The sequence below is a fragment of the Trachemys scripta genome, chromosome 7 (assembly GCF_013100865.1).
Source record: "Trachemys scripta elegans isolate TJP31775 chromosome 7, CAS_Tse_1.0, whole genome shotgun sequence".
Taxonomy (NCBI): domain Eukaryota; kingdom Metazoa; phylum Chordata; order Testudines; family Emydidae; genus Trachemys; species Trachemys scripta.
The window spans coordinates 104488394-104512699 of record NC_048304.1 but is presented as its reverse complement, the minus strand read 5'-3'; the positions used below and the strand labels follow the sequence as shown (position 1 = coordinate 104512699).

Here is a 24306-nt window from a genome sequence, read left to right as displayed (position 1 = left end):
TCTTATAAATAAACCTTTAGATATTAGATACTAAAGGATTGGCAACAGCATGATTATTGGGTAAGATCTGAGTTATATATTGACCTGGGTATGTGGCTAGTCCTTTGGGATCAGTGGAACCCTTTCGCTGATGAAACTGGTTTTAAATAACCACTCATCATTAAGTCTAGCATCTGGGTCTTGAAACAAGGATTATGATACCTAAAGAGACTGCATTTCTGACTTCTTGTTAGCCAATGTGGTGAGACAGAAGTTTACTTTTGTTACTGCTATAGTATATCTTAAGGAAGAATAACCACCAGTTTGGGGCGAGTCTGCTCCACTTCTCAGCAGTTTGTCCTGAATCTAGTATTCTCAGTTGTGACCCACTGAGGCACGGTGACAGGGGAACTTTATGCTAGGAAGAGGAACTCTAAAAAAGATTTGGGGGTCCTGGTGGATAATCGGTTGAACATGAGCTCTCAGTGTGATGCTGTGGCCAAAAGAGATAATGAGATCCTGGGATGCATAAACAGAGGAATCTTGAGTAGGAAGAAAGAAGTTATTTTATTTCTGTATTTGGCACCAGTGCAACCACTGCCGGAATACTGTGTCCAGTTCTGGTTTTCACAATTCAAGAAGGATGTAGATAAATCGGAGAGGGTTCAGAGAAGAGCCATGATAAAGATTAAAGCATTAGAAAATGGGCTTTATAGTGATAGTCTCAAGGCGTTCAAACTATTAAGCTTAACAAAGAGACGGGTATGGTGTGAAGTTATTACAGTCTATAATGGCTCTTCAATCTAGCAGAGAAAGGTGTAACATGATCCGATGGCTGGAAGTTGAAGCTAGACAAATTCAGAGTGGAAATAAGGCATATTTTTTTAACAGTGAGGATAATTAACCATTGGAATAATTTGCAAAGGTCTATGGTGAATTCTCCGTCACTGGCGATTTTAAAATGAAAATTGAATATTTTTCTAAAAGATCTGCTCTAGGAATTATTTTGGGGATGTTCTATGGCTTGTGTGCTCCAGGAGGTCAGATAAGACGATTACAGTGGTCGTTTCTGGCCTTAAAGCCTATGAATCTATGACCACTTAGAAACACCAGTGAAGAGGGAATGAGGAGTGAACTACGGGAGATATGAAGAGGGAATCAGTGAATGACATAAATATGGGAAGCTACAAAGGAATATGAACTACAGGAAAAAATGAGTGAGTGGAAGTGATGGATGGAGAAAAAAGGTTGTTGAGGCAAAACTGGGAAGGGGAGTAAGATTAGGTCTGGACAGACTCAGGGAGAAGGGAGATAATGGGAAAGGGAAAAGAAAGGTAAGCAAAACTGGATGGAGATAAGGATTGTGAAAGAAAACACAGAAATACAAGCTTCATCCTGGAGGTTGCAAAATGTTACTAACTTCGTCAATGTTACTAAATTCATCAATTTTTGGTGTCCCACAAAGAGACTTAGAGGAGGAGGATGAAAAATTACTGGCAATTGTACTCTTAATAATCCTATAACTCTGAAGTGTTACACGTTTTATTATACGCAGATTTTATATTTATTCATTCTGTATAACATTTAAACTACAGTATCTATATAATAATCAAACTACAGGCAGAGCAAATGCTCTGAACTGGCTGGGCTGGAGAAATCTATGGCTTAGTGCACCGTTTGTGTGAAGTCTGGGGATTCGCATGATTAAGCATCTTGATTTACCTTCCTTTTAAAATCTCTATCCACAAATACTGGGCATGGGTGAAATGCTACATTACTGAAATAATCAAATGACTATATGTTCCTATGTGTGGCAGAGTGGGTTTCTCTGCCACTGTAGTTTTTAATAGATGTCTGAAACTTATTCTGAGCTGTTGTTCAGAAAACTGCAGATTTGCAAGATGCTTTGGTTTTCCCCAAAGCTAATATTAAGACCATGGATGATAGCATAGATGTAAACATGTGAGAAATGCTTGGGCATGCCAATCAATTTAAGCCATTCCAAAGTAAAACTGCTTGGAATGGGGAAGATTTAGGCCAGGTCTACACTAACCCCCTAATTCGAACTAAGGTACGGAACTTCAGCTACGTGAATAACGTAGCTGAAGTTCGAAGTACCTTAGTTCGAACTTACCTTGGTCCACACGCGGCAGGCAGGCTCCCCCGTCGACTCCGCGGTACTCCTCTCGCCGAGCTGGAGTACCGCAGTCGACGGCGAGCACTTCCGGGTTCGACTTATCGCGTCCAGACTAGACACGATAAGTCGAACCCAGAAGTTCGATTGCCAGCCGCCGAACTAGCGGGTAAGTGTAGCCAAGGCCTTAGAAATTGAACAGTTGACTGGAGGGGCCTAATCATATGAGCCTGTGGTGACTTATTAGTGTATTGAATCTATTCCTGTGACTTGGCCAGAGGCTGTGTGTGTTCCTCAGATACAATATTTATTTATAAAAAGTACTTAATTATCACTTCTTTCAGCTTGTCTTCTGAAACTAATTGCATTGTGGTGCAATCTATGTCCTGACTTACCCATACTTACAGCATTAGAAAAAGACGCAGCAACATATCTACAGCAAATGTATATGTATTTAGAGAAAAAGAAATTTGGTAATGTACTGTTTAATGTTCCTGCAAGGCAAATGAATTTGTTCCAGTACATAAATAACATCCCTTGATGCCATTTAAACTGTTTTCCTTAACACTGAACTTAACATAAAGACTAAATGAACTAGGTAGGCAATGTGACTATAAACACTAATATTTCCTATTTAATAAAAACTGTGCGCAGATTTGTGCTACTATGTTACTCTTGAACATCTCAAACATTCCCTTCTACAAACCCAATCCAAGATGCACATGAATTTGTGGCAGTATTTTTTCCATCTGGTTTGAAAGTCATTTATTTTATACAATTTCCATTAGCTAGATGCATTGCAAGTCAAGTACATTTTCTCCTACATGAAAACAATTACAAATGATATATCCCTAGAATAAAATGCTGAGAACATGTTCTGTGTGCATAAGATACTTTCCTATTACAATATAAAGGTTTGTTTAAATTTCAACATGTATTATTAGGAAAGTAACATGACTATAATGTTCTCCTTTCCTCCTTGGGTGGGCCAACAGCTATTCTAGACATTGTCAACTCCTTCCTTTAAGACTGAATTGCAAGTGGCAGAGGAATCAAAATATATTACCAGAATTTGTAATCTGCCTACAATTCTGCATCACCTCATTAATGAAAACAGGGAGGAATTAAAATACGAGCAAGAAAAATGATTAAAGGCCTTGATTTAGCATAGCACTTAAGCACATGTTTAACTTCAAACACATGCTTATGTTCCATTGTCTTTAAGAGAACTTACCATGTGGTTAAATGCTTTGATGAATAGAAGCCTAAGAAACCGGAGAGATTAACTCATGGACAAAGTGTAAAAGAACTAAACAAGTATCGATTGTCAAAGCAGGAAGACTCAGATTGTGAGTGGCCCCTGCGCAGGGCTGGAAGCTACCCAGGGCTCACTCACAATCTGAGGAGCATAAGGCCTGCTTGCTCCTGCTATTCCCCAGGGAGCAGGATGTTGAAGGCAGGGTTGTGACTGCATCCCTTCTCTCTACATCAGTCAATGGAGCAGGGCTGGCATACCACAGGGAACATTCTGCCTAATGCAAGGAACAAACTGTGCTCCTCCTGTGCACAAAGAGCAGCAGCAAGAGAGAGTGCAGCCTTGGCAAGGCACAATTTCCCCAATGTTCCTCCTTGGAAAAAGCCATATTTTGACCTAAGTACGGCAGGAGAAGTGATAGCCTCCTAAACCAGTGGTTTTCAATCTGTGGTCTGCAGATCCCTGGGGGTCCGCAGACTATATCTAAGATTTCCAAAGAGGTATGCACCTTCATTCGAAATGTTTAGGCGTCTGCAAATGAAAAGAGGTTGAAAACCACTATCCTAAACCATATGTCTAGGTAGATCCAGAGAGGTATAATACCAGAAGTCATATGTTGAACTTTAGAAATGGGAACATCTCTCTATACTGGAATCTCAATCCCCAGAGAAATGGCAGAAACTCCATTTGCTGGGCTGTTTAGAACTAGGTTGGGCTAACCATCTGATATTGTAGTGTATGGAACCATGGAGCAACAGCAAAGAAGAGAGAATTTAGCAGGGTCTTTTCCAATCATCTTTATTTTACTTGATTTCATGATGGTCACCACCTCAAGGTGAAATCTTGGCCCCACTCAATGGATCCTCAATTTCACCATCCATGCATTACTTTAAATGATACACATGTAGTGCAGCAATTAATTTTGATCTGGATATTTCACCAATTTCTGGAAATTAACATAAGGAGATAACCAACAATCCAGAAACATAAAACTATCTTTCCACCTACCCTGCTGGTGAATGCTTGAGAAGACTGTGGTGTGTCATCAATAGTGATGCCAGAGATGTTGAATTGGTTGCCACAAGATCCGGAGGCTATTTTCAGGTTCTCGGCTTGGTAGATCTTGTGTTCACTTGTAGCATTTTCCAATGGCTCCAGAATGTAGGTTTTATTTTCAAATAAAATAAGTCCCCTGTTTATAAAAGATCAGAAAATGACACATTGCTTTTAAGTGCTGATGTGTGTTTGCTTTCAGCCAACCTACAGGTTTTAATAATGATGATGAAATATGAAAACTGATTTATAACATCAAAACCTACTGGGGTCTGAGACACCAGTGATGTATGTGTCGTCTAGGCATACCGTACTTTACAAGAAGTAAAGGCAGAGAGAAAATATTCCTCCTCTGAAATATTGTGCTGTAGAGCACAATTACATTTGTTTGATGTGTTTTCCATTCTTCCCGTGATGCACTACCACTGCGGAAAGGAGTTACAACGCATCTGCATTGTATCTGGCAAATATTAACGAACAAGAATGTAGTGAAATACTTTTATAAGAAAAAATACAGAATTCATTATGATCAGCAATATGTATTATAACTTTTAAAGTGAATGCTGCTGCAAGCAGCAAATCTGCCAGTTCAAAGATGAACCTCAGTATCAAAATGAGTTATCGGATACTGTATGATAGGAAATTATAATGGAGCCCAGATGCAATAACCACTGGATTTCTGTTTAATACAATCAACTCCAAGAATAATAATATGTACTGCAATTTTACCTGCCACCTGAGGATCTCAAAGAGTTTTACAAACATTAATAAAGTAACCCTTGCTAAACACCTGAAAGCTACTGTATGTAATGGAGAGATAGTGGCTCAGAAAACAAGTAACTTGATGAAAGTCCCACAGGAAGTCTGTGGAAGAGCCTGGAACAGAACCCATATTTCCTGGCTTCCGGTCCTATGCCCTGGCCAGAAAACCACTCTCCTTTTACACTTCTTACAGCTCACATAAAAAGGGTTATTACATTGGATACTGTCCTGCCACATTCACTGCAACAGTATAGCAAATTCCCTTTACCTAGGGGAACCCCCACTGGTATCAGAGCGCTACCATAGTGCTCTTACACCACCTCCAACTTACTCCCCGCCGCATAGGGAGTGTGACCAGAGTGTGCCAATGCCCCAGCAATCCCTAGTTGCTGGACCAGCCCCTCAGGGGCTAATGATGGCTAGCGTAAAGTACAATAGACTCATACTATGATAATATCATTTGAACTGATAGTCAAAGCTGCCCATGTAAGCTTGTACCACAGAATCAAAAGGTTGCTTTAATTTATATCATGGACCAGACTGGCATGAAACTGGCACAGACAGGCATAAAGGTGGTTTAGAAGCCAGGACTCCAGCTCCTAGGTGGAAATTAAAGTAGGAAGAGAGAGTATGACATTTAGCTATTTTTCATATTGGATGGTATTGCAAAGTGCTTTACAATGAGTTGAATCCTTAGTGCAGTGACTACATAATGGTAAGCAGAGGATTAAAAACCAATTGAATTCTCTGAAACAGTGAACACAAAGCTTTGGCTATTTGAACCTGCTCTTATTGAGAAAGGTGATGCTAGGCAGGGCACTGGAGATAGTTTCTTCCTTTCTCAGGCCCCTTTACTAATTAAGGGTTACAGTAGGGGAAAACCTGTCAGGCAGTATCAAAAGGCAGGAGAGAGATTGTTGAAGAGTTACAGCACATGACATCAGGAGATCAGGTTTTACTGGGTTACAGTGTAACAAAAGCAAATCAGCTCTCCACAGCTGTTTCTCCTTCTGTAAAATGGGGATAACATTTACCTATCTAACAAGGCTGTTGTGAGGCTTAATAGATTAGAACCTCAGCTGAAAAGCACTACAAAAATGCATAGCATAATTAATTTTTACCATATCTGTAAAATAAGGAGTTTTAATCCCTGAACACTGGCAAAGTTAAAGCAGAAGTAATTGCATTCTGCTTGCCTAAAATTCCTGTGAACGCTGGAACTGACTATGACATTCTTCTTTAATTCCTGACCTAACCTGCTGTGTACTGTCCAAGTGTGCTGTGAAACAGCTGTCATTTTTTCAGCCCAGAGCTGGCTTCATTTCAGTGGTGTGTCTTCCTTGTGCATATGAAGTGTATACTCTTCATACGTCTGTGCTTGTGATAAAGGTGCTCCGTAAGTATAAGATATTATACTTATTGTTATGGCAGGATGGATCTCTGCATGCTTCCTGGGGCAGTGAGTGAAAAGTGTCCCAGAAGATTGATAACACTATAAATGTGGATTTTAAGAAATAATAATAATAAAAACCAGAATTATTAGGAAAAAAAAGCAATCCATCTGGAATTAAAAGAAAAAAGGAAGTAAATCAAAGCCCATGCCTCATAACCAATTAAATAAAATGTGGTGCCAAGCTGCAGTACAGTTTTAGGATAAAACAACTGCAACTATGGTTCAGCTTGGTCAACCAAGGTTCATTTCTGTTATCGCTGATGATCTTTACTTTGAGGATGAAGATTGGGTTGTTCACCATATTAAAAAGTCTAAGTAATATCCTCCACAAGAAGATCTTGACGAGAGAGAGGCATAATTTACTGCTCTGAACAAAACCAGGGTCCAATAAATCCTTCATTTGCCACTCCCTCGGTAGCCTTTGGCAAGTCACTTGAGGCTCGTATTTACCCACCGCACAGGCATGTTTTGTGGACTGTTAAACCTTTACAAAAACATTTTGAAGATTAAAAGCATCAGATATGGGTATTAAATTTCTACAGCAACCCATATAGCTGAGGCTGAGATGCACTGTTTTGGAGCATTTATAATTCAGTGATAACCATTTCCTCCAAGAGCTTTACACCTAGTGTATAATAGCTAAAACTGAGGGGAAGTGTTTTCACTAGCTTAAAAAGAGAAGGACTAAGACCGAAAAGTCCAAATTAAGAGTAATGTGGGAAGGGACAGAGAACAAGCAAGGTCTAAGAGAGGAGAAGAAGTGGCATAATTTTAGTGTGATATTTCCTGACTTTAGTAAATTTAAACATCAAAACCTTAATGAGCCACTGATATTGGATTTTTTCATTAAATATTATATTACTTTCATTCATGTGCCAAAATGGAACAGTGCAAATGTACACTAGGATGAAGTACTGTAACTCCTCACTTAAAGTTGTCCTGGTTAATGTTGTTTCGTTGTTACATTGCTGATCAATTAGGGAACGTGCTCGTTTAAAGTTGTGCAATGCTCCCTTATAATGTTGTTTGGACCAGCAGCCCCCCATCAGCCCCCCTATCCGCTCCCTGCTGCCCTAAGTTCCCTTTGCAGCAGCTGCCTGCAGCTCAGCTGTCCCTCCCCACACTGCCATGTGCTGCTCCTGCCCTCTGCCTTGGAGCTGCTCCCCGAGATTTCTGCTTGCTGTGCAGGGGAGAGGAGAGGAAGAGGGGGGTTAATGTCAGGGTGTCCCCCTCCCCCCTGCTCCTGCACCCCGCTTACCCCATCTTCCATAGAGCAGGGGGACACACCAGGGCTCAGGACGGAGGGAGCTTGCAGCAGCTGCAGTCTCAGCAAGCTGATCTAATTAACAAGGCAGTGTACTTAAAGGGGAAATGCGCATATCTCCCTCCGTTCCTGCTGTCTTGTAGAACGAGAGAGTTAACCCTGGAGGTCTCAGCCAATTGCTAGTTCATCATTTAGCAGTAAGAGAAATATCCCACCCTCTGACTCCTCCACCTCAACCAAGCTTTACAATCATCATCACTGTGTACCAGTATTAAATTGTTTGCTTAAAACTTATATTGTGTGTGTGTATATATATATATAATAGGGGTCGGCAACCTTTCAGAAGTGGTGTGCCGAGTCTTCATTTATTCACTCTAATTTAAGGTTTTGCATGCCAGTCATACATTTTAACATTTTTAGAAGGTGTTTTTCTATAAGTCTATAATATATAACTAAACTATTGTTGTATGTAAAGTAAATAAAGTTTTAAAAATGTTTAAGAAGCTTCATTTAAAATTAAATTAAAATGCAGAGCCCCCTGGACCAGTGGCCAGGACCCGGGCAGTGTGAGTGCCACTGAAAATCAGCTCGCATGCTGCCTTCGACATGCGTGCCTTAGGTTGCCTACCCCGATATATAATATAGTCTTTTGTCTGGTGAAAAAAATTTCCCTGGAACGTAACCCCCTCATTTACATTAATTCTTATGGGGAAATTGGATTCACTTAACATCGTTTTGCTTAAAGTCGCATTTTTCAGGAACATAACTACAACGTTAAGTGAGGAGTTACTGTATAAAAGGCCTGAGACAAATTAACTAACGATTATGAGTCACTGGAAAACTTCCGTACAGTGTAACTCAAATTAATAGTTCTCCACTTTTGTTTAGTCTTTTAAGTCACCCACAAAAAAGGCTGAGCTTGGGAAACTTGGGCAACATTCCCTTTGCTCCCATAATTGGCAACTCTATAACACAATTTACTTAAATAATGGTTGTAGCCTCTCTCTGGTGTAACTAATCATTTAACTCTGACAGCTGCTAGAAACAACAATGGAAGCAGAATTCCATGCTTCGTTGTTTGAGATGGGCAATTCTGACATTTTTACAACATTGACAGCTGCACAACACTAAATACTACACCACATTTAGGTGTTGTTTCTTAAACTATACAGATTACTAAAAGTAAGATAATACATGTTATATTTTGTATTTAAACTCACACAAAGTCCTTATTTGTACGATACAATTAGTTAAAAACCTCTCACTTCTCCATCAACATCATGATCACAGAGGTTTATCGAAGAAATTGCTCACGTTGTACAATACACAAGTTGCAAGTGGTAGTATCATTACTACAGCTTCCCCAATGTATTATTTTGTAATCTCAACTACTATCCAAAGTCACTCAATAACCACTATTTCCCTTCCATTGTATTTTCCCCAGGAGCAGGAAATGTGGATGCAAGTGAAGAGAAGACACCTAATTGAGTGACTAATCTCATTCTCCAACTAAAGTACTGAGACTGGAACCCTTAATTCACTGTGCCGCTGAAACACCCATCTTGAATGATAATACAACCTTTTAAGAACAGCTCTACCTTTGCATACAGGCCATCATGCTGTACAAAAATCTGCAAATTCAACATAAAGGAAAATATAACTTTCAGTTTAATTTATTGTTATTCTTTGAGTGCTGCCTACAGGATATCAGCACCTGGTTTTGACCATTTGTAATAAGATAATGAATATCAAATATGCATTATCTTGGCTGGCTCTCTGTTTTCTCACTAATTTTCTTTTCCTACAAATGCATTTTTTCCAATAATCAGTGCCAAATACAGCACCTTAAAAATGTAGTTAGCTGAAAACTTCTACATCTTTCCTTCTTTTGGTGGGGCGGGGATGAAAGTAATTGTACCTTACAGCCTTTCAGTGTTCAGAATCCGATGCAAATAAAATAAATCCAAAATTACTCTTTTCCTTGTGCATTTTTGTCACAGATTTTTCAAACAGGCTTGATTACTCCCACACTGCTTTTGCCTCTTCCTCATGAACATGGGTTTCTCCCACTCCTGCACAGTGCACACATTCTCAAAGGCCAAGACAGGATATGGCTCAGCTGGGATGTTCTCTTCCAAAGCAGAACAGCCAACAGTTGGGATTTTCCGCTGAATACCTTTTTGTTTCAAAGAATAAAAACTAGTCAATGCTGTGAGACATTTATTGATTTTACCACCACTGCATTGTATATTACTAGTTTTTACCAAGAATCATTCAAATTTTGGAAAACATCTGGGGAAGAATTATTACTATAGGCCAGTTCATATGAATATGAACCCCTCCATAACCTAGCTTCTATTTACCGGAGAGAATGCCTCCTATCCTATGCTCCGGCCCAGCAGTTATGATATAATGGGGTGAGCTGGCTTTTTGCATTTAATCCAGTGCCCACTGAAGTTAATGGAAAGAATTTAATTGACTTCAGTGAGTTTTGTGTCGGGGCCTTTGTATCTAAGTTCAGCCAAGAGTAGTTTTCTCAGTTCACGGTCCTCTCTGGCAGTCCTCTCTCTTGGAGGTCCTTGCTGGCTGCATTTATGACATGATGTTGAATAATAATAATTAAATTATTCAGTTCTTTTCATCTGTAGAGCTTTATAAAGGAGGTCAGTACTTGTACCCCCATTTTACAGATGGGGAAACTGAGGCACAAGGAAGTTATATGACTGCTCAAGATTAGTCACCAACCCAGTGACAAAGATGGGAATAAAACCCAAATCTCCTGCATTCCAGACACATGCTCTATCTTCTAGGCCCCCAGTCCCTTGCTGATGTAAAGTCCATTGATTGCTGTAATCTTTACCCTTGGCCATTTTTAGGTTCCCTCCATTATTTTTCATTTTTCTATTTCTGTCTAGGCTACAGCAATCTTTTTTGTTCCAGAAATTTTATGTTAACTGGGAATTTTCCTGTTTGCTTGGTGGGGTAGCTGTTGGATTTGTCCTGGGTTCTGGACGGTGGTCTGTTTGGAGCTTTATTTTTTATTTTAGGCCCCAGTACTGGTATTACTGTACAGAGGTAGGATGCCAGATAAAATACTGCATAATTTCAATGTTTTGTTCTCCATTTCCCAGCCAGCACTAATGCTCATTGATCCATGCCTTACAAATGCAATAAGTACATAACGTACAGAACATGGACCTGAGCAAATATGACAGGAGGAGCCATTAAAGGAGTCTAGTGACATTGTGTAACATGAGTGCTCAATTTTGGTTGGAGTTCTTTAACCTGTCCTTTGAGATTGTAAATAGTTAATGGCCAGCTCCTGTGCCCAGTGAAGCCTGTGGGAATTTTGCCATTGACTTTAATGGAAACAGAATTGGACAATGAATTTGCCAGGTACTTTGAAAATGGAAAGGGGCACCTATTGTCTTTGCAGTGTCTTAAGATCTGTGTACAGTTACAGCAGCATGCAGACACTGCACGCCTCTCTAGCACAGGTATAAACACCAGTGTAGACAGTGAGTAGAGCTGACATGCCAGAACCCTTAGGCTATATACCCTACATGGCTCTCTACATGCCCAAGCAGTGCCTCCCACACTTACTTTGCTAAAAATATCAGTGTAGTTTCTTGCTGCCTCCCTGCTGCCAAAATCTTTCTCTGCTGTAGTGAAAGGGTCCAGCAGCAGGGAAAGTCTATGGGCAGCAAAATGGCAGCAGGGAAAGGCTCTGGAAGTTGCCCACTGCCGGAGCCTTTCACTGCATCAAGGAAAAGCTGTGGTGGGGGACGGAGGGAGAAGGGGGCAGCAGGGAAAGGCTCCAGCAGTGGGCAATTGCCAGAGCCTGTCCTCATTGCCTATCCTGACAGAGCCTTTTACTCCCCTGTGTAGCTACCTGTATCCTACACGCTGCCACAAGTGTAGACAAGATGTATGTGTTCATAAAAGGTGCCTAAATGACAGCGTTAGAGACTGAAGTATCAAAAAGGGAGAGCTCATAGACCTGATGGGGATCCATCACGGATCTCCTGAGATCTACCAAAGGCTTGTGCTATCTGCACACAGGCCCTGTGCCTCTTCATTTCTCCCCAATCCTTCCAGCTAGTGGTGGGTCATGAAGTTGGACGAAACCTGTGACGGAGCAAGGAGGGAACTGGAAGAAGCTGTACTTGGTGTGAAGGAGTTTGCCTTCCGAAAAGACTCCCTCTTGAATAGCTGAGTGACAGAAGCAAAATTAGGAGCCCCTCATCACCATAGTACCAGAGCACCTTCTGGTATTGCATTAAATGACATGACTAGCATCTGTAACAGGGGGTACATTCTCTCTCTCATATCCTCACCTCCTCCTCCTATCTCTGTCCTAAAAGCCCCATCACACTTTCTCCATTTCATCTTCCTGCTCAGTAACCTCCATACTCCCACTCCTTCCTACAGTTAAGAAGGGGTTCCTTGGCCCCGTAGTTAACTCCTTCCTATTCTCCTGCCCACAAGAGAAACAATCCCTTGCTCACATCCACAAATAGCAGCAATTTGAGCCCCGTTAGCCTTCACTACTGCATTGACAAGGCAAACAAGGCTCCAGAGGATTGATCCCTCCTCAGTATGGGCAGATCCCCCTCCTCTGTGGAGTGGGAGAGAACACAACGTGGAATTCTCTCTCCATCCCACTGAAAGGAAACTTAAAACATAAAATAACAAATGCAGTTATTAATTGCTGGTTAACTTGCCAAGAACCTCCTGAGGGGAAGTGTAATTAGAGGGAATAACTCCACTTATTTAATACATGACAAAATGAAATGGTCTATTCCATTCCCCCTTCCTTTTTTTAAAAAACAAAACCTAATGCAAAGCCAGTAATATTTCATAAATCAACAGGCTTTTGGAAATCTTAAAATACAAACGGGATTTTTCTTTTCCAGCCTGTCAGCAGAAGAGTGGGCCCTGCCAATATAAACCATTGATGCATACTTGTCTGAGAAATTGTGATACTAAAGGAAAACTTGGCTAGGGCAGCATTATCCGAAGCTATGATATATTATTCTGCTGCATTGCAAGTGGAGAGTTAAGTAAATCAATAAATCTGATACCCATGAATGCAATTAAACATTTGGTTTTAATGAAGCTCAAAGTTATTCTCCTTTCTAAATAAAAACAATAAAAAACCCTATTACCATTGGGAGAAGAATGTATATGTAATTTGCCTTAGTACATGAGAAATGTACTGAAATAGAAGACTGTCTCAGCTGTGTATATTGTGTATTCATTTTGGGTGAAATTCACCCCTATACAGAGGCTCAATGCAAGGCCTATGTATCAGTGAAGTGCCCCTTAAGTCTAGGGAGTTAAGTATTGAGAAGATCTCATGCCCCTCTGCTCAGAGGTGAATTTAACTAATTATGAATATTGTAGCTTCAGTAGTTCATGCTCATTGCCTATCCCCCATGCCCACACATCATCCTGGTTCTGGAAACTGCACTGCCATTAGTTAATGTCTCTCTGTATTTCCTCTGTGTACCTGTTCTCAAAGGTTCATAACTCTGCAGACAAGCTCAGCTGGAAAGAGTCTTCTAAAATTGATTCAGCTCCTTTTCAGTTATACTTGTAAGGGAAAATGTTCTGCCAGCCTCCATTTTATGAGCACTGTGAACCCTCAGGAGTGCAAGCCAATCAGCTAAGTGTGCAGACAATTACACAGCGTGTATGTGCAATTGCGCAAATGTGGAGTTCGCTCAAGTTTTGGATGAGCATGAAATGAAGGCCATCTGAAAGGAATAAGAAACTTAGCCTTTATTGTGTTGATATGTACTAATTTTCCAAATGTGGAGTCCAATCTACATTATATTGACTTCAATGAGAATTTTGCCTGAGTAAGTAGTCCAAGATTTGACCTACATTGCCTTAAGAGCATTACTTCCTTCCCCTTTGTAACAGTATGGCCTACTGGATATAGCACAGGACTGGGACTCAAGAGACCATAGTTCTCTATTCCAGGTTCTACCACCAGCCTGCTGGACTAGCCTAGGTAATTCACTTCATCTCTCTGTGCCTCACTGAAGTAATGAAATTTCCCTCCTTTGTACAGAGCTATAAGTTCTACTGATGAAAAGCACAATATAGGAGCTTATTATTACATACATCAGAACTTAAAGCTCTGACTCAAATCAACAACAGAGAGAAATTCAAAGTGACCACTAAAACAATGGCTGTGTTGTTTTCAGGTACTACAGCATAATAAGCGAGTTCTCATTTAGATACACCCCATATTCCCATGAACCTGCTTTATGCTAGCAAAATGTCCTTCATCAATCTGAAAATCTATTCCATAGTACAGTACCATGTCCAGAGACTACCGTAACACGTAGTTAGGCAGGTTAATCCTTTCACATTGCAAATCAGATTTATCCAGTGTCACTGCTTATTGGTCTGAAATCCTGGTGCTCAGAATTCAAGGATGGAGTTACACAGAGTGATAATAGAATTTAATGTCCTGTACTTGGGAGTCAAGGTACAGTAACTGTGTTATCAGAGAAAGTGTTATGAGCGAGCTTTACCATTAGAATGGCAAGACAGACCAGGGAAGATAGCTAAGGAACTAGAGGAAGAAAAGAGAGGGCAGTTAATATCAATGCCATTTTACTGTGTTATTTTGTAGCACTATATAATAAATAATATAGGGAAACAGTAAAGAGACACTGAAGTCAAACTTGGCCCCAGATTTGGGGTTGATAAGGAGGCTCTTTTAAATACCGTAGGACCTACAGAAATGATTTTACTTTCTATTTGTTGTTGTGCAGAGACTAAAAATTTCATGTATGTATGACTCTGTTGTGCTTATTATTTAGCAAATATGCTGCACCTGGGCACATGGGGTAAGATTTTCAAAGTACATAAGAAACATAGGAGCAAAAGTTCCACGGACTCTCAACGAGACATGCTCCTACATCACTGAGGCACTTTTTAAAATCCCATCTAGGGTCTGCTGATCAGTGAGATCTCAACATGGCTTCCTCTAGTGTATGCACATGTACCTGCATATGCACTTTTCTAGCACTTGCACCTGTGCATTCAGGTAAAGGGGTCTGTGCATGCAAATCTTCTTCAGACGAATAGGTTTTGTGTGTGTATATTCTATACCCTGCATGCAAAAGGGTTAGCAGATATATATTACTACTTTAAGGTTGTACAAGCACATGTGGAGGCTGAAAATCATGCCCAGAAGACTCACGTATTCGCTACTAAACTGGAGGGCCTCTTTTCCTGGGAAAGAAAGAAGAGTACTTTCTATAGGATGGCAAAATGACCTTGCCTCATCCAAACCATCACCTCCCAAGTAGTCTGAAAAATCTAATTGGTTTTCTTTTCCGGATGGAAGTGCTGGAAGCACTGATTATCCATCGTTCCTATTTCATGCATTCAATATATACAGCCTCTCTCCTGCCACTCAACTCCTCCTCCACCAAAGAAGTTAAGCAGCATGCAGACAATGGCATGATTACACTCTCCTATAACCTGCATTTTAGGTAGCTATCAGTGTCAATCTAACTCTCTTTATGCCATTGAAGTCCTAAGTGAAGCAAGACATTCTAATGTTATGTCTGAGAGAAAGTATTATAGTGGGAATATGAAAGCGTGTGTGTAGAAAAAAACTGAGTCTTCTTTCTATCTCTATGTGATTCAGTTATCTCTACATCAAACCCCCCTCCACTTGCATGAGCGACATGTGCTTTTCAAATTTTCAGATTTCACTCTATTCCTTATGCAACACAGGATAGGCAATCAAATGCTATATATAAGCTAATAATTTGTCTTAAATGCTTAGCCACGTGGCTGCATTGTATATAGAAGCTTCACCGCTTGCTGAAATGTGTAACCTTCTCTTTTGGGTCAGTTTCATGCCTTTTCATGCATTATCTTGGTCTATGGGAAAGGCACGTGTGTTTCTCCTGTATAGATGGAAAGGTGTCCAAGATGGACTGCTTGTTTCAGATGGAAAGATGACGGCATCCTGAAATTTAAATGAAATAATTATAATAGTTTGCACTTCCTTTCATCAAGGGATCTCATGGTGCTTCAACTTTAAGGCTCATGCAACACTCATGGGAGAGTAAGAATTATTATCTACATTTTACAGATGGAAAAACTGAGGCACAGAAGTGACTCGTCCGAATTTGCGCAACTGTGTGGCAGAGCCAGAAACAGAATCTAGGAGCACTAGGCAAGGCTTCCCTCTTTAGCCCATTACTGCATCACAATACTTTTGTGTGAAATTCCGTGTGGAGCTAGGATTCCTGGGACTAGATCAGATCAAAACAGAGCCCTGGAGGGAAAAGCAACATAAACGAGGAAACTGCAGCATGTTAGCTTTGTAATGTTATACATTAGTCATTAATTTCTACAATACTCAGGCACGATGGAATGTGTTAAGGACCAAGTGGTTGCTTTAGCTCTGAATTTCCTGCACTATTTTAAACTATTTTTTGTGCATACTAGTAAAACATTCATACTAATAATATGCATTTTAACGTTTCTGACAAAAGAGATTATTAAAATGTTTTTGTGAGAGAGGTATTATGTGAACGGTGGGACCAAACCTGCAAGGTACTCTGTGCACTTAGGACTTCACAGCAGGCCTTTAGCATTTTGCATCATCCGGCCTTTTATTCCTAACTTATCTTAATGAGGGGAAGTAGATGGTTCAGGGAACTGATATTGCAATATGTAGCCTTTCAACTGTATGTTTCTGTTCAAGCTCAGATACTGACAAAGTAATTATTATCTGTTACCAGGCTGTGAAATGAGTTTTGGGGTCTAACTCAACAGGTGTTCCTATCACAAAACTGCTATCACTCATGGGCACTCGTATGCCCAGTCCCAACAGAGAATGCAGCAGTTAAATGGATATTGAGATATATCCTCAACCTAGATGCTCTCCCCTCATGCTAAGGTTGAACCACATTAGCAGAGAAATAGGAAAGCCTGCCCTGGCAAAGAAGATGCTACACCAATAAGGGGCCCAGTTTATCACCAACATGCCCTGTATGCAGTTACTTGCACCAGTACAATTTGAGTGAAAAATGTTTCTATTCTGACTGGATAAGGCTTTACATCCACTTTGCACTGGTATAAATGACTGCGTAAGGAGCTGGGTAACAATGACCGGATCCAAAGAGAGGACTAGGCTTGTCATTCAGCTGTGAGCACAAAATTCACCAAAAGTGAAAGAGAGAATGAATCAGAGAAAAGAGAGAAACCACATTTAATGTGCAGTCGAACTGTTCTTCTTGTTAGCTTTTGTCTTTGTAAATAGCTCTGGGGTGCAGGACTAATGCTATCTTTTATTTTATGCACAAACGGCAAATTTTTCCTAGCTGCGGTAGACCACTTAGCACTGCTTTCACTGTAATCATGCAATTCTTTAAAATATTTAAGGGGCACTAAATTATTTTTTATCTGCCATGAGAATGGCTTATATTTGACTAATGCTGTCTAAAATACCACAAACATAATAGGTTAACTAGAATAAAATTTAGTGGAGATGCCAGATAGATGGAAAAGCACCTTTAAAAATGTTTTCTTGCAGGTAGACAACAGTGGACTCCTACTAACTATGGCCAAGGTTGCCCTTTTAATAAGGATAAGAATTTTGGTAACAAATTATTCCTCCTCTGCTCCTATTATCTCCAAGGCTATAATATAAAAGCCTTGAAAATACCACCACCATACGGAATGCAAAACAGAGGAGGGAAAGGCTCAAATAGTCATGCTGTTTGTAGATAAATTAAACAAACTCAGAAAAGTCTGAGACAGCTGGAAATTTGACAGGAAAACTGGTTTTCCAGGGAGAACACAAGAGCCAATTTACAGTTAATTACTGTGATTTGGAACTGCTCTGTGAGTAAATATCACTCTGTGATTGACCAACTAGGAAGGGTAATTGGTTCCTGAACTATGTCTATGGTGTATTTAAAAACTACCATCAGTCAGTGCCTTTCTGAAAGTTGCCTGAGAAATTATTAAATTGGTTAATTTAATTTTTTTCTTCACATTGTGTCTCTCTCTCACTCTTTTTTTTTTTTTTTTTGGTGTGTGTTAACATTAGCATCTAAGCTACTTGCTACGTGTCATATCTTTCACCACCACAATTTATTGAGCTTCATAGTCACATTAGGAAGCAAATTCTCAGAACTACTGGGCTGTTGGAAGCTGTAGGAGTTAGCCGCTGCACAGCAGTTCTGTCATTGCTAGTGTATACCATTGCTCACTACCACGGGGCGACACGTTTGAGGACTCCACAGCTAAACAAGGACTGGAAGGCAACCAGGTTCTGTCACAGTCTGATAGATATGCCAACCAGTGTACTGTCAGAATAAAATATAGCATCACCTGGGCACAACTGCCATGCGAAAACGGGAATCCCCAAAATTCTACTAGCCTGTTGATGTCCCCCTTGAGCAGCTGTAGGGAATATGCATTCCTCATTAATAAAGAATTAAGGGCAGGAATATAATCAATGCCAGTCACCATGCATTTATGGAAAATAGTTTTTGTCAAACAAACCTGACTTTGTTATTTGAGGACATTACAAGTTTGGTTGATAGAAGTAACTGTGTAGATGTAGTATCATACGTTTGTAAGGTTTTTGACTTAGTACTGCATAACATTCTGATTAAAAACGTAGCACTGTACAACATTGATAAAGCACACATTAAATGGATTAAGAACTGACTAACTGACAGATCTCAAAACATAGCTGTCAATGGAGAACCCACTCTCTACACTGGATTCCCAGAAAATTTTGAATCAAGTTCAAGGTCTAGGTCCTTATCTTCAAAGCACTCCATGGTCTGGGCCCAGGATATCTAACAAAATCATCTAAAGCTCTGGGACAAAGGCTCCCCGCCCCCCGGAACAAAGGAGCATCACAAACCTCACCACTTTCTGCTCCAAGCGCAAGTCTGCACTAGAGTCGCAGACTTGAGAATCCCAGCAACTATGGACAAACTGAAATTCTTGTCCATTTCCCCTTACAAGTATGTCAATTCAATCAGCAGCTTCTGGTCCAGGGAGCATATTTTGTTTAGGAAACACCATGTGGCTGTATTTCTGAAATGAAGTTTTTTCAGGTTTTCTAGGAACAAGAAATTTCAAAAAAATTGGTTTCAATCCAAACTGGACCAAAACCAAATTTCAAAAAATCAACATTTCTCATAAACTGGAAATTCCAAATTTCAGCCAGCTCTCTGGATGAGACTGATACTGGAATACTGTGTATAGTTCTGGTATCTGTATTTTTAGAAGGATGTTTGAAAATTGGAGAAAGGGCTGAAAAAATTATTCATGGGCTAGAGAAAATGCCTTACAGTGAGAGACTTAAAGAACTCAACCTGTTTACCTTATCAAAAAGAAGAGTGAAAGGTGACTTGATTAGTGCATAAGTGCTTCCTGGGGAGAAAATACTGGGTTTAAAATGGATTTTTAATTTAGTGGAGAAAGGTATAATAAGAAAAAAAAGTTATTTACTTTTTACAGTAACTAAAGTTCTTCAACATGTGTGGTCCCTATCTGTATTCCACTTTGGGTGTGCCTCACCTCTACGCGCCTGAGTTCAGAAGTTTTTTGCTAGCAGTGTCGGTTGGTCTGTTCCTACACCCTCCTCCTCCTCCTCATGTGCTGAACCAAGGGTATAAAGGGCGGTGTGGACCAACTGCGTCTTCAATTCCTTCTCTACCATGAACCATGCATCAAAGATCAGAAGCAAAGGGGAAGGAGGGCAGATAGTGGAATACAGATAGGGACCACACATCTCAAAGAACTCCAGTTACCATACACTATAAGCAACCCTTCTTTCTCCTTCAAGTAATGGTCCCTATGTGTTTTCCACTCTGGATGACTGACAAGCAGTATTAATTGAGGAAGAAGATGCGAGAATCTTTGTGGTACCAATGACTGGAGTACTGCTGTGCTGAAAGATGCATCAGCTGGAGAAGCTTGCACCAGAGTGTAATGTCTATTGCAGGTATGGACAGAACCCCACGTTGCTGCCTTATAGTTTTCAATGAGAGGAACATCCCAAAGTGAGGCTACTGATGGGGTCTTGGCCCTAGTAGAGTGGGCTCTCAGATCTTAGGGAGGAGGGGTGTTTGTTAACTCATAACATGCAGCCTGAAATTCATTTGTAAAGTCTCCATTTTCCATGTCCCTCTCATCTAGATGGGTGCCCCATCCTAACAAGGAAACGTCTGTGATCAGGACCGGTGCAAGGAAGTTTCGCGCCCTAAGCGAAACTTCCACCTTATGCCACCCCTCCCACCCAGCTAACCCCCCCCCCCCCCCCCCGCAGCAGCTAACCCCTCCCGCCACAGCAGCTAACCCAGCCCGCCACCCGGGGAGCCCGCTGCCCACCTGCCCGGGGAGCCCCCGCCCAGCAGTTACCCCCCCCTGCAGCTAACCCCACCCGGGGAGCCCCCCTCCATGGCAGCTAACCCCGCCCGCCACCAACTCCGCCTGGGGAGCCTCCCCTCCCCCTTCGGCAGCTAACCCCGCCCAGGGAGCCTGCCCCAGCTCACCTCCACTGAGCATGCCAGCGCCGCTCTAATTCTCCTCCCCTCCCAGGCTTGCTGCGCCAACTGGAGGAGAATTAGAACAGGAGCTGTGTGCAAACTCCAAGGTCCCTCCAAATGTGATCTGGAAGAAAATTCCTTATCCCAAATCTAGAGAGTAGTATGACCCTGAGCAAGACACACCAATCAAGCGTCTAGAGCAGTGGTTCCCAAACTTGTTCCACCGCTTGTGCAGGGAAAGTCCTTGGCGGGCCGGGCCAATTTGTTTACCTGCCACATCCATAGATTCGGCCGATCGCGGCTCCCACTGGCCACGGTTCACTGCTCCAGGCCAATGGGAGCTGCTAGAAGCCAGTACGTCCCTGCCAGGGGCTTTCCCTGCACAAGCGGTGGAACAAGTTTGGGAACCACTGCTCTAGAAAGAGGCTTTTCCATACCGCCTCAGAACACTGGTCCACCCTGTCTGGTGTCGCAACTCCAGATTTGGCCAAGCTTTTGTATTTCAGAGGAAGATGGAAAAAACATCAACCCAGAATACATCTAGCTAATTATTTACTGGGGGGAGAGGGGGAGAGAAATCCTTCCTGACCCCTGCAGGCAACCAACTGAAGCCTTGAAGCAGTCATTATATGTGTTTTGATTGCAGTCATTATATGTATTTTTAGATGTCCAAGATGTCTTTGGAAAGCTTACTTACCTGAGTCCAGAGCAGGTACTGAGACTGATTGCAGAATCAGGATACCCTTGCACAGTACCATGGTAATAGCAGTGACCCTAATTGCAAAAAGGAAGGAAGGGGGAAACATTTAGGTAATCATAAATTCTATTCAGTGCCTTGTCTTTATAAGGTTCTCCCTTCCTTTCTAGCTAAAAACCTTGTTTCATTTCAGGAGACAGCATACAGTATCCCACTGCTTTCTGCTTCCATGAAATATTGTAAAGAGCATTCTCAATGTTTAATGTTGGACCAAAGGAGTCCACACAAGTACCTGTGGCATCCCTAATTGCTAAAAGACAATCAACAGTGTATTTAAAATATGACAAGTTTTTTCTCCTTGATTATGTTATCTGAAAGCTATGATATGGGGCATTTTATAACATTAAGCAGCGGAACAAATCTCATTGACATCAACATTTTGCTTAGATGTAAATTTTCTTTAGTAATAGGATGTAAATTCATAGGGGGTAATTAAGCATACCGTGAGATGTATTAGATCTAGTCTCAAATCTATGGCTTGAGAAACTCACATGGCAAATGAAAAGTGGGTTGGAAGGGAAGCATTTTATTAAATTAACTAGCTGGGTAGCTGCACATTATTAGGAACAAACAAAAATAAGAGGGTCTTCTATTTTGAAAGGCATTTTATGGCTGGGTTATTGTATTTCTTTAATAATCCAACTGCTTGCAAAAGACAACCACAAGACAGATACTGACTCAATAAAGATACATATCTCGCTGCAATCAAAATTAATTTTATTGTTGACTAAAGGTTATACTACATCTACAATTATGTGACTGGCTGGAAAGTAATGATTGTGTCACGTTCAGCATTTCTTTTTTTCACAGCTCCTTTAAATGGTATCAGGAAGCTGAAAATACTCTTGTAAAAGGTTGCTATCTTATTAGTGCAAAGGAAAGTTATCACTCATGTTTCAACTGACAGTCATCTCACTATGCCTTTTTATTACTTGGTTCATTCACATCTAGCTGCATTAATTAACCTTTTCAGTGTCAGGGAATGGTTTTCAATTACACAGCTGCACACAGCACACTTCTAAAGCCCACCTTGATTTCTTAAAGAAAGCAATAACCTAGAAAAAGACCAGGGTAAGATGGAATAGCTCAGATATGAATCCTAAGCAAATTAGTTTATCTCATAAGAAAATGTTTATTTGCAGCATTTTTTTAACATGAGAATGTAACAAAATACAGAACAGTGGGTTATAATCTGAATTGAATTTACATGGTTTGCCATTGCAATTTAGTTAAAGCAACGAGAAAAATGGTGTGTCAGTGACTTATTGTTAGTGTGTCTTCATTATCTGCCTCAGTAAAGTGCTAGTAACGCTCTGATGAGAAAGAAAATCACAAACAAGAGGAGCAATTCCACACACTGAATTCTCTCTAGAGGTTTGCTTCACTCACAGCTAAGGACATGCGGCTGTTAGGCATGGCCGTAATATTTCTGCTTTAAAGACAATGATCAATTAAACTCATCCAATCCTTAACTGGAGAAAAACCTCAATGACATTGAGACAGCCTGGTTACATAAACATCCACTAAAAGTCATAAGAGTTAGTAGTCTGGAGTCTGAGGCAGGAGCACGATTTATAACTGGTCCTGCTCATGGAAGCCAGATATCTGTGTGCTCTCAGTGTATGTAGCAAACTCCTGGTTTACACTACAGACCGATATTGGTATAGCTATGTCACACTCAGGGGTGTGGATTTTTCACACCCCTGAGTGGCGTAGTTATACTGACCTAACTCACTGTGTAGATAGCTCTATGTCAGCAGGAGAGCTTCTCCCATCAACATAGCTACTTGGAGAAATGGATTAAGTGCACTGATGGGAGAGCTCTCTCCCATTGGCTTAGACCGTCTTCATTAAAGTGCTACAGCAGCACAGCTGCACTGATGCAACTGCGCTGATGCAGTGTTTTAAGTGTAGACTTGCCTGGTCTGTGAAAGTGTCTGATGAAAGAGGACTGGGATGATGATTCCTAGGCTGATACAGAGTGCACCTGACATTATCGAAGAATGTATTATAGAAAAGGTTCTTATTCCTTCCCACTCCAGACACACAACTAGATATTTCATTAACTTTGAACTCGTCTATTCATTTTCATAACTTCAAGATCCACATGTTACAAGAAGGTAAAGTTCCTTTAAGTTCAATATTGAAAATGGTAAATCTATCAGATCATATCCTGTGATTGGATTAGTGGAAAATTGATTTCTAGCTCAGTAACTCAGTTGAGTTACAGTATTTTTCACCTACCAAAAAAAGACTTTTGCGGTTTTAAATTACTGAATGAAGTAGATAATCCCCCCCAAAATGAATCGTTACTACAGTGAGCTGATTTGTTGTATTTAAAGCTGTGCTCTGGCTTTACTGCAGACCATTAACTACTAGAGCTGTGATTAACTTTCAGAATGAAAGATTTTTGGGGAGCTATTTAGTATATAGTCTAAATGTGAAGAGAATACAACAGTAACATCTGCACCAAGCAGATGCTTAGAGTTAGAGCTTGGCTACACTTGCGAGTTACAGCGCATTAAAGGAGCCCTGGGCACACTAGCTCACTACCCGTCTACATTGGCAAGGCACGTAGGGCGCTCTGACTCCGCGGCTAGAGCACTCCTGGTACTCCACCTCAGCGAGTAGAATAACATTTGATGCGCCCCCACCAGAGCGCCCTAGCGTCAGTGTGAACGAGGTGTTGCATTACTGCGCTCTGATCAGCCTCTGGAAATGTCCCATAATCCCCTTAAGTCAAGTGCCACTCTTGTCATTGTTTTGGATATGCCCTTTGAAAGCTCCGTTTCTGACAGCCAGCATGCTTATCTGCTCCGAGATAAAGCAACCATTATTGTGGAATGCTGTGTGTGGGGGCGGGGGAGGAGGTCTGCTGCTGTCTGAACTTACAAGATAGCATGCTGACATGCTCTCAGCCCCCCAAAAACCCATTCTCTCTCCCCCCACATATACACAACACACTCCCTGTCACACTCCACCCCACCCCCCTCTTGAAAAGCATATTGCAGCTACTTGCATGCTGGGATAGCTACCACAATGCACTGTTCTCTGTGGCCATTGCAAGAGCTGCTAATGTGGCCTCGCCAGTG

At 41.0% G+C, this 24306-nt stretch overlaps 1 protein-coding gene across 1 annotated transcript in view; it reads right to left on the bottom strand.

The window, feature by feature from the left end:
* Positions 1-24306, bottom strand: part of ADAM12 (ADAM metallopeptidase domain 12) — a 308866-nt gene that overhangs the window by 103471 nt on the left and 181089 nt on the right. The window contains exons 5-6 of the mRNA XM_034775646.1: positions 21155-21231; positions 4377-4560 (exon numbers count right to left, since the gene is read on the bottom strand). Of these exons, the coding sequence (XP_034631537.1) occupies positions 4377-4560; positions 21155-21231 (261 nt within the window). The remainder of the gene's footprint in view (positions 1-4376; positions 4561-21154; positions 21232-24306) is intronic.